Source organism: Babesia bovis, chromosome 2 (genome assembly GCF_000165395.2).
Source record: "Babesia bovis T2Bo chromosome 2, whole genome shotgun sequence".
Classification (NCBI taxonomy): domain Eukaryota; phylum Apicomplexa; class Aconoidasida; order Piroplasmida; family Babesiidae; genus Babesia; species Babesia bovis.
Genome location: NC_010574.1, coordinates 1,541,207 through 1,561,109, shown reverse-complemented (window position 1 = coordinate 1,561,109; position 19,903 = coordinate 1,541,207). Strand labels below are relative to the sequence as shown.

The following is a 19,903-nucleotide window of genomic DNA, read 5'->3' as shown; positions in this document are numbered from 1 at the left end:
ATGCATCTAAACCAACCATTTTAATGTAACACTGTGTAATATTTTTAACATACATCTATGGCCACATGTACACGGTGGATGATACTAAACTCAATTTCGTGTCTATACGCGTTGTAAACCCTAGATTTATGTCAACCCTTGAGGGTATATCTACCTTATAGAGTTTCAATTGGAGCTGCTTAGATAAATACAGCTTTATATACAGTGGTTTCCCACTAACAACCTTGTAGTGTAATTATAATCTTTAATATTCTATATAGTAATAAAAAAACAGCGATTAAGTGGTTATTCAGGTTCAACCCATTTGCCGTGCTTCTTAATCAATTCAATCAAACGGTCACATGCTTCAACATCTGGCACGTTTCGCTCAACCAGCTCCTTTTTCACATATAAGTCAACCTAGAATCTGGTAATAGCTAAGATAAACACAAACCTTATGAGGCGCGCCGCCAACATAACCGAAATCAGCATCAGCCATTTCACCGATACCATTGACAATGCAACCCATGATGGCAATACTGACCCCTGGTAGATGCCCCACCCGTTTTTTAATGGATTCCGTCGTTTTCTGCTTGGTATACATTTAACTACACAATGGGCTCACCTGGATATCAAACAGTGTCCTACCACAAGAAGGACATGAAATGAATTCTGTCTTGAAGCTTCTCATACGAGCAGCCTAAAAGTAGATGTAGACACAGAAATGTAAAAATACCTGTAAAATACTCAAAGCAATGTCGTTACTCTCCGCAAGAGGTAGGCGTGATTTTATCATCACACCCTCCCCCAATTTATCAATCAGATGGGTCGATAAAGCAGTCGATACGTTGATGACAACCTCCTGATAAACATGAGTCACAAAGCATTAAGCGGCATTATAACTAAATAGTAAAGACAATGACACCAAACTACAGTAACTTACCTCGTGATCGAAACACTCAGTGGCATCCACCATGTGCACCACTGGAAGCTTGGAACCGTTCTTAACCAAAATTCCAAATATACGACGCACAGTCTCAACGTGGTTCAATTTTGAATCAATGTCTAATATGATCATCCGGGGCACTCCAGAACCAAGGGCTTTACTTGATATGCCCCGCTCAATGCTACATAGCTTCTCTAGGTAACTGTCTGGCTCATTCCCCGTTATCCTTATCGCCAAATTGGCTATCTTGTCCGTGAAGTCAATACGTGTTTCGGCATAGGGATGGTTGGGAGAGGATTGAGACCGCTGGAAATCCTCTAATTTCATTAGGTCGACCACACCAATAGCAAATTTAATGGGTTGCTCTTGCAACTGGTCAACTGGAGCTAGTACCTGAAAACCACCCTCTATCAGCTCTTTTAGTACCCTCTGGCCATTAAAGTCGTGAAATAATGGTGTGTTTTCCATATAAATAAAGTCTACTGATTTCAGGCACCGCTGAGGTAAACCGTCCTTCATTACAACATTCAACGCTTTGTATAATGTGAGCGGGTCAGATAAATCTTCATCCGTGATCAAGCAACCAACTGAACCGTCACGATTCAATATGGTTTTCCTACCATCATCAAAATCCAATAGTGATGTGCCGTAATCTATAGTGCGGCGTGATATGTTGTTGAAATCACGGAAATCCGACCTAATTCGAGGTTTTGTGCTTGATCCATCCTTTTTAGTTATACCATCTACATATTGCAGTAGCTTGCGGCCAGGAAGGAGCTCCAACCACGGATCCTCAGTCAATGATAAACGGATGGTATCACCAATACCATCCAAAAGCAATGAACCAATACCCATGGCACTCTTTATTCGACCATCGTCAACTGAAGGTTTATAAGTATTATAATGATGCGACATATAAACGCTAATGATACTAACCTGAACCGGCTTCCGTAACACCCAGATGAATGGGATAGTTCCAACCACGCTTGTATAGCTCATTTACTAAAAGTCTGTAAGCATGTACCATAACAAAGGAATTAGAAGACTTCATAGAAAATACAATATCGTGGAAGTCGTTCTTCACACAAATTTCAGCAAATTCCATGGCGGACATAACCATTCCCATAGGAGAATCGCCATAGTAACTCATTATACGAGATGATAAGGAACCGTGGTTAGTACCAATACGGATTGCACGCTTCAACTTCTTGCACTTTTCAATAAGTGGCGTCAACCGCTCCTCTATCAATTTAGTCCCCTCCCGGAATTCCTCTTCCGTCTTGTATATCTTTTCATCCCAATCCTTACGACCATCGACATAGTTGCCAGGATTAACCCGAACCTTATCGAAAATTTCAGCTGCCATCAAAGCAACCTAAATCATAATGACTACCAAGAATATGACCTACCTTTGGGGAGTAATGTATATCGGCTACAAGTGGTACATTGCAACCCTGAGACAGAAGCTTCTCCTTTATTACCGCAGAGGCTTTAGCCTCCCGTGGTGACTGTACGGCAAGGCGAACTAGAGATGCACCATACTGATGGCATGTTATTATCTATACAACGTGTTCCAAACAATGAATTAACACCTACCTGCTTAACGGTGGCATCTATATCATAGGTATCGGATGATGTCATAGTTTGGAGAGCTATAGGTCTATTGCCACCTATAGTAACGTTTCCTATGCGCACCTCCCTTGTAGGGAACCGTATGCGCTCAGTTACGGATTCACAATAGACATTGTTCGATGCTGTATTGCAATTTGGTATACACAATGGAGCTATACCTGCAGGTAACCTATCAGACGATAACGCCTGGAGGGTATTTGGCAAACTTCCATGGTTTAGTGGACCACCAGCTGCACCTTCAGTTTGCTACGATATATATAATCGCGGGTAATGGCAAATACCTGGGTTGTCTTATTGCCGTGTACATAGGCAAATGGATCGTGTCTTAATCTGAAGCCTTCCGTTGGACGGATGACCTCAAAAATTGATAAAAATATAAAGTACCATTTAGCCATAAGAATATATGTAATACCGAAAAACCAATCGAAACTATATAGGTAACCACAGGACCACATACAAACACACCGTCAATGTTACACACTAATATTACATAAATATATGTTATACTTCCTTGCACATCTCAAGTAATTTCTCAACCGTGTGTGACTTGGGACGCTCTATTGGCATTCTAAGGGCACGCGACCACACCAGTTGAGACATAATTCCAATAGCACGGGATATACCAAAGAAAACAGTAAACATGTCAGGATGAGATATGCCAAAATGAGACAAAAGAATACCAGTAGAACAGTCAACATTCGGATGAGGACTCTTTACTTTACCAGTAGCCTCTAGAACTGGCGGAATTGCCTTAAGGCATATATCCAGAACCTTGACCAAAGGGTCATCGGGGAAGTGCTTGTGAGCGAAATTGACAAAGGCAGTATGCCTGGGATCTTCAACCCTGAGAACAGCGTGACCATACCCAGGAATGACCTGGCCCTTCTTCAAAGTGTCTTGAGCGAATTTTGTCACGGTCTCCAAAGTTATGTTACCCTTGAGCTCTTCAACTAACTTGTTTATCCAGGATAGACATTCCTGATTTGCCAGACCGTGAAGGGGTCCTGATAAACCAGTTAAAGCACCCGCAAAACAGAAATAGGGATCTGATAACGCAGAACCGATTAACAGCGCCGAATGGGCTGATACGTTACCACCTTCGTGATCAGCATGTACAGCAATATACAAGCGCATCATATCATGGAATTCCGGCGTGTCAATACCGATTAACTTGGCTACATTAGCCGCGTAATCCATATCCGGATCGTATATCATGCCTTGACCGTCAGTGATCATGTTGTCAACGAATGTTCGCCTGTAAATGTATCCGACAATCAAAGGGTTTTGAGCAATCAAATTCAAGGCATCCTCCAAGACTACCTTCCATGCAGTGTCTCTCCTGTATGTCTTCTCACTGTACGCCTTGCGGAAAACAGATTCAGTTTGCAACGCAGTGATAGCAGCCACATACTGAGTCATGGGATGAGAGTATATGGGTAATTTATCAATCACTTTGTAGACATAGTGAGGCAAACGAGCGCGCCTAGCGAGCTCTTTTGAAAGCATTAACGCCTCTTCTTCAGTGGGAACCTGGCCCGTCAGAAGCAACCATAGCACAGATTCCGTATAGGGGCAATTATTACCTGGAGTAAGACCTGGAAGATGCTCCAAGATTTGAGGAATGGTCAATCCACGGTATGTAATACCAGTGTTCGCATCAAGATGGGAAGTCTCACAATTCATACCTACCATATCCCGCATACCACCAAGAACCTGAGATATAGTGATCTCTCCAATCTTGGTTTGACCGAATTTAGTTCGTAATTCAGCAATCTGGGCAAGTTTAACCTCTAACAAGTCTTCTATTTTCGAACAGAGAGGACCCATAATATTAGCATCTAAATCCCTTGTGATGGATGATGATTTTGTTGAAAAGGAAGCAGTGCCATTTTCACTGACGATAGCAGCGTTGCCATTTGGTATTACACTCATCCCTTTAGAAAAACGGCAAGAGTGAAATGCTGAAAGCTGTGACAACATAAATAATGCGCTTGATGTGTTACAAGATATAGATGTATTGACACCTAAAAAACCTGATGATAAAGTATCTATTGAATAGTTTGATTTGAACAGAGACGTCCTAGTAGAATATTGACGCCTTTCCGAAAGGCCCTGCCCTCGAGTTAATCCGAATTCCAAGTTGAATCCAGATCTACTTTGATCGATATTAACAGAGTTAGGATGGTTAACTGCTTCCCCTAATACTACACTACCGATACGCCTAAATGTCCGAATGATAGAAGTATCACCGGATCTGCTGCATTTGGTTATATTTACAGATTCACGCAAAAGCGACATCCTGGTTATTCCAGTTTAATTTAAATACAAGACCAAAATTCTCAGAATAGACTGGCTCTAACCGATTTCGCATGGATAATATTCCAGTAACAAGAAGCTGACACAATGTGCTACCACAATGAATTAATATTGTGTGTAACAAGGCCATAGACACTGGTATCTATGATGCGAAAATTGTACATGCTAATCGCATGATATATATCCTCAATTTTATAATGAGATAGAAATCAATAAAAATAAATAATAATAAATATAACAGTGGGTGTCGACTCAGTGTCACCTTTCGTCCTCCATACCATTAAAATGGCCTTCCTCGCTAGTTTTATCTACACTCCCTGGTGATGAATTTGGCGTGGAATTATCTCCTTCTGGCTCACAAACAACTTGTGGTACCTTTGTGACTTGACTGAACTTCAGTTGTTTTAAATCCACGTTGTTCACTGATGGTATCCCTTCAGAACCGTCGATACCTAGTTCCTCTAACACTTGAGCTATGATCAAATCCTCTTCGCCAGCAGCATCAACATCTGTTATGGTTGTGAAAAACAGTAACAATAGCGTTGCATGTTGTATATTTACTTTTCGCACGTACCTTGGAATGTATTGTCCATAGACTCGGATATGATGTCCAACTTTAAGTTCATCAATTCACTTTCACGACCCAAAGATTGCAGTGTCTTCTCAAACTCCACCATGTCAGTTTTTTGTCCAAATTTAGTAAATACCGAGTTGACACTCTTTATGCTACTCGAGAGCATCTTGGTATTGTGAGCTGTGTCCACTTGTCCTAATATGGCACTCAAATGTGATTTCAAATTCGTATACTGGTTTATCATCTTGCGAGTACGAACTAATTGCTTTGCAATTATGCGTAAATCTTTCATGTGACCTTTTTTGGCCTCAGTTTTTAAACGCTGTAAAAGAATGGACTCCTCACGTTCCTGCCTCATACGATTACGATCAAGCTGACGAATTGAACGATTTATTTCACGCTTCTTTTCCCGAAGCTGCTCGGTTAACGAACTCTGGTTAATACCCATCTTTAAGGAAACAAGGTCTTGTAAATATCTCCCGCTATTTCGTCTGTAGGTGGCAGCCCTCCAGGGCCGTATTCGCCACAAATAACTAGCTTGACGATAGGTTCAATTACCTGCAACTGATGTTACATTCTATTGTATATCATACTTTTACACCAAATGATCTTAAGGTATCAAGCTGTTTTGCCGTTAATGGGTGCTCATACATTAAAGGATTCATACAAGGATACACCCATATCGGCTTATTAAAATCCCAACAACGTGCAACGTCAGTCTATAGATGGTAATATTCAAAAAAACTCAACATACCAGCAAATTGTCGCAAAGACCATGTGCTAATTTACCCAAGGTGTTGCAATCCAAGGGACACAGCACAAAAATATCACTCCAACGTCTCAACTGAATCATAGTGAAATAATTCATGGAAAACGAATCCAGTATATTGCTTTCACATTAAATGTAGATACATGGTTTTTAAACATGACTAAGAGATAATAGCCTTTATCTATTAATGGAAAATGAATTGAGTCCACACAAATATCATGTAGTTATAATGATAGCTATGGATGCACTCTAGTTGGAATCCACATGGAATTTATATACTGAATACATACCTCTATGTGAAGAATAGGGTCACCTCGAGTGTATGGCGATAATATGTCCTTATCAGAATATAATTCTACACCCTCGCAGCGTAGACTCGCATCAAAATACTCTAATGCCTTCGACGTCGCAACAATGCGTATCTGGAATCACATGAAAATATACCAATCATTACACACCTCTATATCATGACCATTCTTAACAACAAGACTCCGCAACTCAGCTACAATATCAGGGATTTTGATAGCAGCAACGCTCCCAGTAACACCGATTAAGACCCTTTTAGTATCACCCATCGACAAATATCCACAAATGGTATCCAGCCCGATGCTAGACTGTGACAGGAAAATAAGAAATACGCGTAAACATAACAAAATAGTAGAAGAACCAATATATGTAGGTACATGGCATCGTTAATTTACCATCGCGATTCCCCATCTACACATTGCCCTTAACACATATGTTACAACTTAAACCGTCTAGACTCACAGACAATGTACACATTACATTTTGGCAAACCTATGGTCGATGCATAGTTTATATATAATGGATATGCTAGTTGAAATGAACACATTTCCATTCCATTTTCAGGAGATACACATCAGAGTTTATCAAGCCCACTTAATCAATATATAAATAAAATGCCAGGCTATTTGGATGGATCAGTAGGTGAAACCGTTAAGATTGATATAGGACGGCTCACTGAAATTAAAAATGTGTCTGTCTACATAGTAGATGGTGGATTCCTGTCGAAGGATTTGGAAGAAGAATCCAATGACGCCTCTTTTATTGCATTTGAGGATTCCATAGACGGCAATAAATCAACACAACCATGTAGACTCGAAATATGCCTTCCTATAAATAATTGCATATATAATATCAATCCTCGGGAAGAAACTGTTCTCACTATTGCTATAAACATCCCATCAGATTATCCCCAAGTAGACATAGAAACCCAGCTGCTGAGCATCTCGAATGCCGAGCCTCGATTTACGAAACTTTGTAGACTGAAATTGGTAGAGTTGCTACCCATTGAAGAGAACGATGTGTCTAAACAGTCGCATCGTTTATATAATATCGTCTCTGGTTTCTACAGATTTCTTCAACAGTACACAACTCAACGTTTATCTGCATCCAGAAGGTTGAATTACATCCAAAGTAGTTTACGACTAGATACAAATGAAGAGTCAAGCTATAATAGCAAATACGGGCCCTCTGGTGATCACACTAGTCGTCCTTATGGTAACGTTAACCCAGTGGATGTTTGCATGGCAGCTAGAAAAGGTTCTGCAGCAGTGCACAAGCTTTTGATTACCCATTCACGCTATTATCGTGAATTTGAACACCAGAAAGTTCTTGGGTCCGGGTCGTTTGGCTGTGTTACCAAGGTATCACGGAGTGGAATAATTTATGCGCTTAAGCAAATACCTATTTATAAAATACATGGTAACACATTGCATGAAGAGGCTGCAGTACTAGCAAGCTTACAACACAGAAATATTGTGCGCTACTATGATGCCTGGATAGAGGAACCTTACGATGACATACTGTCCAGACATTGTATGACCCTTCCCATGGGAGCTTCCGCTAGCGTGCAACTGAGTCTGCCTTTACAGTCTAACTCATTATCTGATATGTCAAATATCTCACGTTATAACAAGAAGCCAGAAGGTTTCCGTTTATCGTCAATTTCCAGAAAGGCTAGGTTGCACAATCGATTTTTGCCGAGTTGTGAAGGGGCGCATCATGCACGTAAACATAAAGAGAGGCCCGTTAAGTACCTATTTATCCTAATGGAGTATTGTGCAGAGGATAATCTGGCAAATGCAATAAATGACCGTCGTCTACATGACAAACCGCAGCTGGTGATTGAACTGTTTCGTCAAATACTAGAAGCACTCAGTTATATTCATGAAAAGGGAATTATACACCGTGATATAAAACCTAGTAATATATTTTTAAAATCGGAAGATGGCGTACTATCCATAAAACTGGGCGATTTTGGACTCACAGCAAAACTTAATACAGGACCTTCCAGTGATTTCACCAATCCGACGGGCATTGTCGGTACCCTTCACTATATGTCTCCTGAACAAGAACGTGGCGACTCCTATGACGAAAAGGTAGATATTTTCGCCGCAGGTGTCGTCCTCTTCGAGATGTTATCACCGCCATTCACTACCAATATGGAGCGGGCTGATGTGCTCTCGTCATTTCCAACTGAAGAAAAGAAGTGGCCATCTGAATTTGTGTCCACCGTTGACCATGGCATTTTCAAGATTCTGGAATCCATGCTTTGCATAGATCCGATGAAAAGACCATCAGCAAGTTACCTACTGCAGAGCGAAGTATTTGCAGCTACCAACTTGGACACCTCCACACTTTACAAAGTGGTGACCGAATATCCACATTCCATGGAGTCCAATCAGTTGCTCGGGTCTTTGTTCAACAGAACAATAGACTATGACCCGAATATTAGATACAATGAAGTACCAGACTCTACACAAGATAAATCAAACTATATAAACGTCTTGCTGTGGAACAAGTACTCACAAGAATTTGCGAAAAGGGGTGCGATTCGCTATGAAGCGCCCATATTTGTGGAAGCTTGTGAAGAATATTCCAAAGAAAAAATTCATAAACAGTGCTACCATCTGTTGCTGGATGATGGCCGTACGTGTAAACTACGCACTTCAGTGCTCGAAGCATTGGCTGAAACCATACCTCCCATTTTCTTTGTCATTATGAAGCGGTGGTATTGGGGAAAGGCATACATAAAAAATAACGTATGTGGTCGCCATCCATCGGCTTTATGGCAGTGTGCTTACAGCATAGTTGCCGATTACAACATAATGCTTCAGGATATCGGGTCAAATGTGAATTGTTTGGATGCATTCTTTTGTGCTGACGTGGTAGCAACTGCAGTCAGACCGTTAATTAAGCTCCCGAATAGTTCCGTTGTAGTGCATTGGACCTATACTGATTTCCTTAAATCTATTCTGAAAGAAGCTGTTGGTATACCAGAGAAGATATCGGAATCATTGGAGTTGCTAATGTATGATAATATAAAACGGCCTAATATTTTGAAGCAGAAGGTTGCAAACCTTATTAAAACAGTATTTGTGCCGGGTTTGTCGCACGAATCCTTGTTGAATATGGTTCTGCAGTTGGCTGAGACCTTGCCCATAACAGGTACCCCGGCAGTTTCCGATGTAATATCACCCATTGCCAAAATATTACGATCATATGGTCGTAATTTGGATGTTTTTACTTTAGAATCATCAAACGTGTATTATATGGAATCATTCCTAAATATAAATGAGTGTTCGTTTATATTCCTGCCACTGGGATTCCCAGTTTGGCACAGACGGAACTACTCCAAATTTAGCTTTGCAGTGAATTATACCATCGATAAAAAGGAATTCTTCGGGCTATTAAATGGTGGATGCATAAACTCGCTTATGCCGCAGAGCAAAGGTATAATGTTTGGTTCACAGCAGCGTTATGTATTTGGTTTTGAATTACAGCTGGAGCCACTAATGACTTACTACAACACGCGAGAAGCTGCAACATTTAACAAAACCGGTACAAACAGTCTACAACTGGGTTGCCACCTACTCCCACAAGTCCTCATTTGTGTTCATAACGACAGCCTTATGAATCGAGCTATACTATTAGAAAATGGTCTACAGCAAAGTGGTATTGTTGTAGAAAAGCAACTGGGTATACCCAGTAGTATGCGCAAATTACGTAAACATAAGGTTGCTGGATTCTTACAGCTATCTCGTCTACAGGTGATTGTACTTATCAAGCAAAAACTGTCGCAAGCTCCCGGTAAATCACCTATGCATAAAGACGATGATCCAAATGAAGTGGAATATAAAGTATACTACATAGACACGGAATTTGAAACAGTTGGGTTCTATTGTGTATTTTATATATTAATGCCCCGCAGACTTTGATGGATGAACGCGAGGTGCAATGTCAGGTCTGCCAGCATGTCTACCGGCGTTACTTGTAAATTTGCTTTTGATCGACCCTTTTAATAATATGTTGATACCAATAGAAGATCCACCGACCGGGGTAATAACTCGTGTGTGCTTCGGCAAAACACGTAACCTCCTAGCCTCCACCTCATGGGACAAAGTAAGGCGCTAAACCGATAAAATCTATAGATTGTGCACAGACTGTAAAGTTATATGAAATCTACGATGATAATCGTGGCCGGAAGTTAAGAGCATATACTGGCGGAAGCCCTGCCCTTGACTGCTCCTTCATGGAGGGTGATAAGAAGATCGCTTTTGGCAATCTTGATAATCAAGTCAATGTCATGGATGTTGAAACGGGAGATGTAACTCTAGTTGGTACTCACGGCGCTCCTGTTCGTTGCGTTCAATTTCATGACCGTTTGAGTATGTCTATTCAACACGCTATTGATTTGTTGCAGACATGATCATAACTGGTGGTTGGGACAATAAAATACGGGCATTTGACCCACGATGTGACACCACCAGCGCGGCTGCAGACGTTGATATTTTCGGAAAGGTTTACTGCATGGACCTATTGAAGGACACTCTTGTTGTGGGTGACTCAATGAAAAGAGTAAGTTTAGAATTTGATTGTTATAAGCATTAGGTCTACATATATGACCTTTCTCGTGGTTTTATAGGGTTCTCAACACCAGACACCAAAGAGTAGGTTTTCTGTCTATCTGCCTTTATAGATCGTACAGTGGTGTCTTGAAGTATCAATATCGTTCAATCAAGTGCTTCCCTGATAACCGAGGATTTGCATTAGGGTCCATAGAAGGACGTGTTGCTTGGGAGTATTTCTCTAAAGCCCAGGAATTCGTATCGCAACAATATGCCTTTAAATGCCACCGTAGCAAAACCAGCTCGGAATCTGACCTAGCCTATTCCGTGAATTCTATTGATTTCCATCCACTGTTTGGTACATTCGTTACGGGTGGCGCTGATGGCATTGTATGCGCATGGGATGGCATTAGCCGCAAACGCCTTTGGAGAACTACGGCACTACCTACAGCTGTTGCATCGGTGTCCTTCAACAACAGTGGTGAAAAGCTGGCAATCGCAGTATCAGACATGTTCCAGGTAAATGGACAACCAACATCGCAGCCTAGCATTATGGTACGTGGTATCAGTGCCGACGAATGTAAACCTCGCAAAGCAACGAACTAAATTCACCCTAATGTCAATAGATCTATATTATTCTACTAGATGTTGGCTGCCACTCCACAGTGTGCATATTGCATAATCACTGCGTTATTCAAATGAGAAACACATTGTATATAGCGTTGAGGTGTAATTGTTAGTACATATACGTCGGCTATACTCATATTGTTTAGGTTGCCTGAATCTAAGATATATAATGCCCATGGGCTTTATTAATAAACATATCAAATGTCTTCCGATACATAGCGAATAACAGTGGACCAAATTAACGTTAAAGTTAATTGTAGAGCACATCATACGTTAGCGCATGACTACTAGGCTCAGGCTGACTTGCTTTGTTGTAACCTAACAAAACATCCAATAAATGCGATTTCTCCGATAAGTTGATAAAACGGGTGAGGTGAGATGCTTGGTACGCCAACAGGCTCTCAATGCGATTTGACATGCCCTCAACGACAAATAACTCGCAGGGTTTAAATTGTTTCAGAAGCTCAGATAACAGACAATTTGCCATCCAGCTAGTAGAACCCTTGGATATCCACAGTTGTATGAAATCAAAGGCTACAGTCAGCATACGCTTAATATCCGTGGATTTCTTCATGCCTTTCACCCATGATTGGAAAAGGTCACCTTCAATCTCATGATCCTTTTCTACACGAAAGAGCTGTGTAGTACAACGACGCTTGAGTATCTTGCTAGCCATATGCGGTTTCCTGAGCTCCAAAGCGAGGCACAATGCCTCACTGTATTTGCCATCTGCATCCAAACTCTCAACCTGGGTCCGCTTCAGCTCTTCATCACGTTCTTCCATTAGTTTCTTTGACTCAACCTCCGCTGAAACGTCATCCCAAGATATCAAAACGCCATTCCCGGAGATGCTCAGCATTTTCTCTCCAATTATATCGGCGTTCCACACCTAACACCAAATAAAGAAAACAGAATATGACACACCTTATCTGCGTGGTTATCCGCTGTGAATATACAGTCCGATGTTTTGATGTTCCAGATTTTGAGCAAACCGTCCATACCAACCGACATCAATTGGAGGTCATTCGGTAGAAGCAACACTTTCATCACCGCTTTTGTATGACCTTGCAGCGTCTTTATGCAGGTAAAGTCATTCAAGTTCCAAATCTTGATGGTCATATCCACAGATGAACTTACCACAGTCTTGGCAATAGCCGTAAACGCCACAGAAATTACAGATCGTCGGTGACCATGGCATTCACCCTTGACTATCAAATTATCAGTGGCATAGATAACCACTATCTTGTCACTTCCAGCAGAGGCAATTAACTAAATAAAATTATGGTAATATGTAACCAAATTACCTTTTTATTGGGTGAAAATGCGATAGCATTGATGGGCTTCCTGTGTCTTACAGCGGAGGCGGCAGAGGTCGATATAACGACAATCTCGTTGTTACAAACAGACGCTGAAGTTGAGCCATTTCTACCTTGTGATAGCCACCAGAGAGGTATATCAAAGGATTTCATCACGTTGTCACCGGTGGCAATCAACTTCAATTGCGTGGAGGAACTGGTTATAACGCTGGGAATTGCAACACAAGCAACATTGAGACCGTCTAGCTTCACTTTCGTTACGACGGTCAAAGTTCGAAGATCCCAAATGAAAACATGCTCATCCTTACTACCGGAAACGAGGATGTTACCGCTATGCGAATATGCAAGTGATAGAACAGTGTCCTGGTGTCGATGATTTTCGTCCAATAAACCCAATGTAATACAGGTTCCACAGCCGTCTAAAGCGAGCATTCGAATAGCATCATCACCACACAAAATAAAAATGACATCTATACCTTTGGCTATCTGTCTCTTTAGCCAACGAAGTGAGTGCATCCAATCACGCCTCTGGAACTCATCATCAGGTACAGCAGAAATGTTTTCTGATACCGAGGAGGAGTCACATTCCTTATTTACTAAATCTTTTGCAGTATTTTTAGCCTGTTTGCGTTCGTTTTTACTAATTTTTGTCTTCTTCTCATTCGTAACAGAAGATTCATTTGTAGTGGCATCCGTTGATTTTGAAGTTTCAGTACTATCAGTACCTCCTATAACATCTGAAATACCAGACAAATCTATAGTATCAGAATCTTTGTAGTAAAGCATCTGATACGCACCATCTATGTTACCTAGGAGCTGATGCCTTAGTTCAAGATTAACTGAATAAAAGCATAAACTACCAGATGATCCGAGCACTAATATTTCATTTGTTTCTTTAGAAATTGTGGCGCATCGCAATTCATCACCTTGTCCATATGTGACTTTACGTGCCAAGAGTGTTTTCTCACTTGACGGGTCTATAAGTTTAAGTACTCCAGATTCAGTAGCTAAAAAAAGTACCCATGGTGAGTTTCCTTTATTCGCCAAACCATGAGTGATTATACCCACCGATAATACACTTTCAAATAGTATTATACGCTTAAAAGGATTGCGGGTCAACAGAGTACCAGATTTCTTAGCTTCCTTAAGATCACTCTTTTTCAAATCCAGTGACCAAAAGCAAATGTAAGAATCACGAGAACAAGAAACGAAACCTGCACTAGATCCATCCTCAGCCACTAAAAATGTAATGTCATTCACATAACTCAGATGGTCTCGAAAAGTTGCTACAGGATTTTTTTTCTTCAAACAATACATCACAATATCGCCATTTTGGGATCCAGCAAGCAATGTAACACTCTTTGGAACAAATCTCAAAACACTTATTTGCCCGTCCTGCTGATGGAAAGTTTTCAGAGGAGCTCCGTCCTGGAACACTGCCACCGTACCATCGACGGCTCCGCACGCCAAATAGGCGCCAGTTGAATCAAAGGTCATTTTACTGACATTCTTCGTGTTGACCTGGGATTATTTCCATTGTCTATTTCATAGTGACCCACCTTAATCTCATGACGACGCTCCAGATATATGCTGCTACCTTGGGATATAATTCCATAATAACAAAGTAGCCCACTGCGTAGAGCAACCGCAAGTGTTTCGCAATCATTACTCACAGAAAAGGTAGATATACCACCAGCAAGATATACACAGTGTTTCCCTTTATTAGGTTGAGTGTATAAGTCCTCCTCATTGGCATCCAGAAGACATACCGCCGAGCGATCTGAAATCGATAGCCTCTGAAAGAAATGTCTTGCCACTTCTTTTCCTTCACCTAAATCATGATTAAACTAGTATTATCAATATAATAAATATACAATTAAAGGCATATTCATTTGATAAAAGCGCAATTTTTGTCAATAACTTCAATCTTTCATAAGACTAGGAAATCAAAACAGATATATATTCTATGCAAGCAAAAATGGTTGTTGTGTACATATTTTGCTCAAATACGTAGCATATATAACTTTAAACACGGCATTTGGTCATAGACAAAAATAAAAACCGAAATATTAATACCACCCACCTTCCACGAAGTTGTTGCTTAAGAAAACATCCTCAATATTGCCATTTTGTGGGTGTGGAAATGCAAATATGCAATCTTCGTGTTGTGATATTATCAAATTATACTTTGGCAAAATGCGAAATGTGTCGCTGATAAAACTTGAAAATCTACGGCTCTCCGACAAAGCGGTGACGAGCCCAGGCGAACTGTTAGCCATGTGTATAAGTTCGCATTAATAAGCATATGCGATGTGACTAATAAAATTAGTGTATTTAGCCTATGTGTATGAGGAATGTCTATCTGTCGATACAGCAACGCGTGTACCACCATTTTAACCTGATAATAATATAAATAAACAATTTGTTCATTTTTAATGATGTTGGTAATGGAATAAATGCAACTCTATTCTAATGGATAGTGAGAAGTTGCTGTTTTACGAAGCTTTGCTGCAGCAACTTCAAGATGATGGGTAAGTCAAGGGATTCTTTCATTCTTAGTGGCATACATTTTTATTATCATGCGTAATGCTGTGTCCAAAATAAGCAAATATCAATTCATTTGATTTAACTTTCAAATTATTGATTAGTCTTCACAATGCTTTACGTCTAATTCCGGTATCATTAGTTTTCGGGACATGGTTTATAAGTTCTTAAAATAAACATATTTGGTATGCTGATAATTTGTATAAATTGTATCATGGTTAATATTTGATTTATTATGGGTTATTACAGTGTATATAGTGCATCACGTGTTTAATAATCTAGCGAAACCATTATCAGGACGATTTTATTCCATTGACACCATCAGAATAATTTTCACCGTGCAACAGATTGGATGATGCAATTACATGTATAAAAGAGAAGCTCAAAATAGAACCGAATGTGCTCCTGAGGAAAAACCATCTGTTTGAGCTGTTTCGCAACACAGCATATTTGTCGACACGGGTTGTTTCAGGAGTTGAATCGAAATATCCAGATGAAATAGATCATAAGTATGTTGATTGTTTGTTGTGTTATATAGACGCAGTTACCAATCGAGATTGCTAACAATTTTAAATGAAGCGCATACGGGAGAACCCACGGATCCCCTCCTCAAAGTTGTTGGTTTTAATTGCTTTTCTGAGTTTCCAACATATAGTGTTCGTAGTAAAATTTTATACTGTACATCTTACACAGCCTTGCCGTTGTATAGCTGAATCCAATGATGGTACCATATTGGCCACGGGTGGGCAGGGAGGCGCACTTCATATCATTCCAACTGTGGATGGAAACCAGGATACGGTTAGGAGGTAGGAAATATATTTTTAATGGGATAAATGCAGCAGAAAACCAAATTGGCAACTGACAACTCGCTTAAATGGTCATCATCAAGATATTGAGGCTTTAGATTTTCATCCTCGACGTAACATTATCGCATCAGGAGGAGTTGGACACAACATTATAATCCATGATATCAATACCTCGAATGGTTTTGTGCATTCTGTAACGGATATTCGTAGGTTTATGTTGCAGTATCAATATTTCGTCAGAACGACTTTCCACTTCGTCTAATATACGCTGTTTGCGATTCCATCCCTGTGGAGACTTCATGTACGTTGGTACCGATAGCTCTATCATACGACTTTTTGACATCACGACTCGGTCCTGCTTCACGTCGAATCGTACAAGAATTCAGCATCAAGGTGGCGGCATCAATGATTGCGATGTGATACGCTCTGGTGGTTTACTTTTTACAGCCGGTGAAGATGGTTCCGTTTTAGTGGGTGGTGTGTCCATTTAATTTAGTAAATATAGGTCTGGGATGGCAAGAGCCTGGATGTACTGCATGCATTTGAAAGTGTCCATGGTGGTACATCGGTTTTGTCGGTGAACTGTGACAAGTCAGGAATGTACATAGTCTCCAGTGGGAAAGATGGTAGCACTAAGGTAATGGACATCAGAATGATGCGTGAAGTAGGTGGTGAATAAATAGAGAACATTAAGGGCACAGATTGCATCTGTTTCTAACTTAGGTCGGGGAGAATTAGTTCGTACAAGGTCCGGCTTTATGTTGAACAATCGATATATAGCCACTTTTACTATGCGATATACAGGTAGGGAACGGATAGATTCTGATATTTGGCTCTAGGTCGAAGACCTACGAATGAGGTTCAGATTCACTGTGTAGACACAGGGGCACAAGAAGCTGATATTACTAGCATAGTGGGAAGGTAAGCCATTATTTTCACGCATACTTCACGATATAGGTCGTCTATCATGGGCATGTATGCCTCCAAACACGACTTGGCTCTCTATTTACTCTTAGAAGATGCAACATGCAAAGTGGTCAATATTTTTGACCCTTCTGCATAGGCCCTGAACTTCAGGTCCTAAATTTAGTGTAAAATATGCTAAATATTATGAGCAATTTTTCTTGCTACGATAACATCAGTGATGCGCTGCATGTTATTTCACAATTACATGGCACAATCACGTAGACAACAGTCACAAATCGTCATCAGACATATCATCAGAAGGCATGCGTTCACCCAAACGTTGCCTAATTTGCCAGTTCCACGCCTCTGGACCCTGATTGATGCGCTGATGCTTCAATCTAAGATACTCAGGGGATTTCAAAAGCTCGGCCACCATCTGCTTGGTATAATCATGAGAGTCAACACTACCGGGGGCGCACATATTTACACAGAAGTATAACATATTTCTCTCCCGCATATAGAAAATAAACCGCCTCAAAATGTCCATGCAGAATTCGTATGCTAAATAAATGGCAGCTAAGCCTAGTACCAATACCCACGTCTCCTTGTTGTTGTATGACTTAATAAAGTTCATCATAGGGGTACATTTGGGAATTTCCCGCGCAATAAGATTGGTGTAAGTAGTAATCTCAGATTGTAACCAGATGAAGAAAGGCGCAAAATACTTATAATTTAAGATTGTATACCCCAAATCATGAAATCCTCGACGGATATCTCCATCAATCAAATGAACAATAAGCGTCGTTTTATAGTTAAAGGTATCAAAAAAATATCTCATGGCAACTGAACAAATAGTATATATTACTCGAATAACAAAATGGAAAAATAAGACAAGAATAAAATGAAGTCAAAGAAAACGTAACAAAATATACAAAATCAAAAGATATATGCACTTTTCACTACTGTCGTGATCACAATCAAAAACATCAGACGGATTCAACCGCATAATGAATGCAATTGAGAAAATCATTCGTATAATTGATATCTGAATAACACATTGACGTCAACTTACCGAATGAAATCACGATGAATACACATAATGTAGTAGTGGCACTAAAAAAGCAATCCAAGTCACAGTCATGGACATAGAATTGCCGGTACCAGTCAGGGTACCCAGAGGTTGCACGCTCCTCTTTCACATCTTGAATCATTTTGGCACGTATATGATTGCTTGTGCACTAGAGCATTAAATGAAATGTAATATTAAGTTGCTTTATTCGGTCTACAAGATAAATATAACGTGATTTACTGCCGCACATCTACGGAGGCCTTGGCAGTGCATTGAAGCTTGAGGGTGTAAAGTTGCTTAGTAGTGCCAACTATACATTACCATCACACAGGTGTAAGTAATTGAAAAATATTTTGGCACATTTTGACTGATGTGTACTCTAATCATGGTTTTATCATGGCATATTGGTTTCTACGTTGTACCTTACTCAGATTAGTTAAACACTTGGACATACATGAGGCGTTTCATAGATTTTTGTTTTATTCTTATACTCCAATGTCCGTAAAATATAATATCCGTTGTAATTCTATCTTCTCATACTATCATTCATTCGTCTTACACATACGCTGTTTCAGATTACAATGGACTTCTTATACCTAGTGTTCCAGCTATTATTTCTTTCATCAAACATATTTAAGCTAACGTTGGCAGTAGACGATGACCACCTGTACGACTTCGGTTCGATCAACGATAGTAAGTAAATGCAACGTCCGATGTAACCACAATAGAATTATGTGAAGATCCAAATGATGAGCTATGTGTCTTTTGTAATAGGTTTTCCAAACCTCCGTATATTATCGAAAAATTTACTGGCGTTCAACAGTTTAAGATTGAAGTCATGAATCATTTGAATGGAAAGGTATACAGTTAATAGATCAATTTATCGTGCCGAAGTTTCATCAGCTAGGAATTAAGGTGCTAGAAAAGGTACGACAACGTTACCAAAAGAGTATAGAAGAGACCCGTAATATAATTCAACGTTTGGAAGGTATCACAATGTATATCAACGATTTGGACAATTTTGAGTGAGCGCATACATACCCTATTTCAAACATCCACAGTGTTCCACCTTTAAGTGAGAGTGTTGAGCATATCATGAACTGTATCCTTAATGCAGCAGCGTCGTACGTAAAGGGTGAGTAGACATTGTAGTTACAAATGAAATGAACAGATTTGCAGTACCTCGCCACTGAACAGAATATAGAAAACATAGCAGATATTCAAAATGAGTTGCATTCCAGATTGAAAAATATAGCATCCATACCAAAAACAACATTGGGAGATTTGATAGGTCAAAAGAATTGTGACGCGTTGATCGCGAACATAGAAAGTGGCTGCGAAGGGTATATTAGCAATGAAAGGGTAATAGACAAATCAAACGGAATTAATGAGCCAAATAAACCTCCAAGCTCAAACAACAAGCACAGCAATGACAAAAGACCAAGTATTTATGGACGAGTTGCGAAAATTGCAACCGAACAAAAAAAAATGATGTGTACATGACCACAAAGCGCACGCGCGATACGTGCCACCGTGCACCATTGATAA

At 40.1% G+C, this 19,903-nt stretch overlaps 10 protein-coding genes across 10 annotated transcripts; 4 read left to right on the top strand and 6 right to left on the bottom strand.

The window, feature by feature from the left end:
• Nucleotides 1-283: 283 nt before the first annotated feature.
• BBOV_II006930 (GcpE family protein) lies at nucleotides 284-2,955 on the bottom strand. Its single transcript, XM_051767450.1, has 10 exons — nucleotides 2,839-2,955; nucleotides 2,716-2,803; nucleotides 2,522-2,679; nucleotides 2,335-2,484; nucleotides 1,862-2,300; nucleotides 923-1,806; nucleotides 716-841; nucleotides 605-679; nucleotides 434-568; nucleotides 284-399 (listed from the first exon to the last, which is right to left on the bottom strand). The coding sequence occupies exons 1-10, from the start codon at nucleotides 2,950-2,952 to the stop codon at nucleotides 286-288; spliced, it is 2,283 nt and encodes a 760-aa protein (XP_051623207.1). The 5' UTR covers nucleotides 2,953-2,955; the 3' UTR covers nucleotides 284-285.
• Nucleotides 2,956-3,033: 78 nt separating this feature from the next.
• On the bottom strand, nucleotides 3,034-4,982 carry BBOV_II006920 (putative Citrate synthase 5 mitochondrial). The gene has a single exon (XM_001610160.2). It carries the CDS (start codon nucleotides 4,853-4,855, stop codon nucleotides 3,059-3,061), a length of 1,797 nt encoding a protein of 598 aa, XP_001610210.2. The 5' UTR covers nucleotides 4,856-4,982; the 3' UTR covers nucleotides 3,034-3,058.
• A 144-nt stretch (nucleotides 4,983-5,126) lies between these two features.
• BBOV_II006910 (SNF7 family protein) lies at nucleotides 5,127-5,898 on the bottom strand. The gene is made up of 2 exons (XM_001610159.2): nucleotides 5,448-5,898; nucleotides 5,127-5,382 (listed from the first exon to the last, which is right to left on the bottom strand). The coding sequence occupies exons 1-2, from the start codon at nucleotides 5,893-5,895 to the stop codon at nucleotides 5,132-5,134; spliced, it is 699 nt and encodes a 232-aa protein (XP_001610209.1). The 5' UTR covers nucleotides 5,896-5,898; the 3' UTR covers nucleotides 5,127-5,131.
• Nucleotides 5,897-6,876, bottom strand: BBOV_II006900 (flavoprotein domain containing protein). The gene is made up of 5 exons (XM_001610158.2): nucleotides 6,675-6,876; nucleotides 6,507-6,638; nucleotides 6,202-6,291; nucleotides 6,041-6,166; nucleotides 5,897-6,005 (listed from the first exon to the last, which is right to left on the bottom strand). The coding sequence occupies exons 1-5, from the start codon at nucleotides 6,789-6,791 to the stop codon at nucleotides 5,898-5,900; spliced, it is 573 nt and encodes a 190-aa protein (XP_001610208.1). The 5' UTR covers nucleotides 6,792-6,876; the 3' UTR covers nucleotide 5,897.
• Nucleotides 6,877-7,086: 210 nt separating this feature from the next.
• BBOV_II006890 (Ser/Thr protein kinase domain containing protein) lies at nucleotides 7,087-10,470 on the top strand. The gene has a single exon (XM_001610157.2). It carries the CDS (start codon nucleotides 7,137-7,139, stop codon nucleotides 10,455-10,457), a length of 3,321 nt encoding a protein of 1,106 aa, XP_001610207.1. The 5' UTR covers nucleotides 7,087-7,136; the 3' UTR covers nucleotides 10,458-10,470.
• Nucleotides 10,471-10,472: 2 nt separating this feature from the next.
• Nucleotides 10,473-11,743, top strand: BBOV_II006880 (WD domain G-beta repeat family protein). Its single transcript, XM_001610156.2, has 5 exons — nucleotides 10,473-10,641; nucleotides 10,682-10,907; nucleotides 10,943-11,097; nucleotides 11,131-11,189; nucleotides 11,228-11,743. Exons 1-5 carry the CDS (start codon nucleotides 10,477-10,479, stop codon nucleotides 11,691-11,693), a joined length of 1,071 nt encoding a protein of 356 aa, XP_001610206.1. The 5' UTR covers nucleotides 10,473-10,476; the 3' UTR covers nucleotides 11,694-11,743.
• A 176-nt stretch (nucleotides 11,744-11,919) lies between these two features.
• BBOV_II006870 (WD domain G-beta repeat family protein) lies at nucleotides 11,920-15,344 on the bottom strand. The gene is made up of 5 exons (XM_001610155.2): nucleotides 15,114-15,344; nucleotides 14,590-14,861; nucleotides 13,019-14,551; nucleotides 12,639-12,983; nucleotides 11,920-12,603 (listed from the first exon to the last, which is right to left on the bottom strand). The coding sequence occupies exons 1-5, from the start codon at nucleotides 15,307-15,309 to the stop codon at nucleotides 11,965-11,967; spliced, it is 2,985 nt and encodes a 994-aa protein (XP_001610205.2). The 5' UTR covers nucleotides 15,310-15,344; the 3' UTR covers nucleotides 11,920-11,964.
• Nucleotides 15,345-15,462: 118 nt separating this feature from the next.
• On the top strand, nucleotides 15,463-17,453 carry BBOV_II006860 (WD domain G-beta repeat family protein). Its single transcript, XM_051767665.1, has 10 exons — nucleotides 15,463-15,561; nucleotides 15,922-16,083; nucleotides 16,119-16,230; nucleotides 16,268-16,380; nucleotides 16,417-16,586; nucleotides 16,621-16,850; nucleotides 16,886-17,044; nucleotides 17,082-17,184; nucleotides 17,220-17,301; nucleotides 17,338-17,453. The coding sequence occupies exons 1-10, from the start codon at nucleotides 15,503-15,505 to the stop codon at nucleotides 17,441-17,443; spliced, it is 1,296 nt and encodes a 431-aa protein (XP_051623206.1). The 5' UTR covers nucleotides 15,463-15,502; the 3' UTR covers nucleotides 17,444-17,453.
• A 103-nt stretch (nucleotides 17,454-17,556) lies between these two features.
• On the bottom strand, nucleotides 17,557-18,585 carry BBOV_II006850 (putative integral membrane protein). The gene is made up of 2 exons (XM_001610153.2): nucleotides 18,359-18,585; nucleotides 17,557-18,129 (listed from the first exon to the last, which is right to left on the bottom strand). Exons 1-2 carry the CDS (start codon nucleotides 18,495-18,497, stop codon nucleotides 17,576-17,578), a joined length of 693 nt encoding a protein of 230 aa, XP_001610203.1. The 5' UTR covers nucleotides 18,498-18,585; the 3' UTR covers nucleotides 17,557-17,575.
• BBOV_II006845 (uncharacterized protein) lies at nucleotides 18,566-19,879 on the top strand. Its single transcript, XM_051767594.1, has 6 exons — nucleotides 18,566-18,688; nucleotides 18,931-19,048; nucleotides 19,084-19,214; nucleotides 19,250-19,380; nucleotides 19,417-19,490; nucleotides 19,527-19,879. Exons 2-6 carry the CDS (start codon nucleotides 18,937-18,939, stop codon nucleotides 19,856-19,858), a joined length of 780 nt encoding a protein of 259 aa, XP_051623849.1. The 5' UTR covers nucleotides 18,566-18,688; nucleotides 18,931-18,936; the 3' UTR covers nucleotides 19,859-19,879.
• The last annotated feature ends 24 nt before the right edge of the window (nucleotides 19,880-19,903 follow it).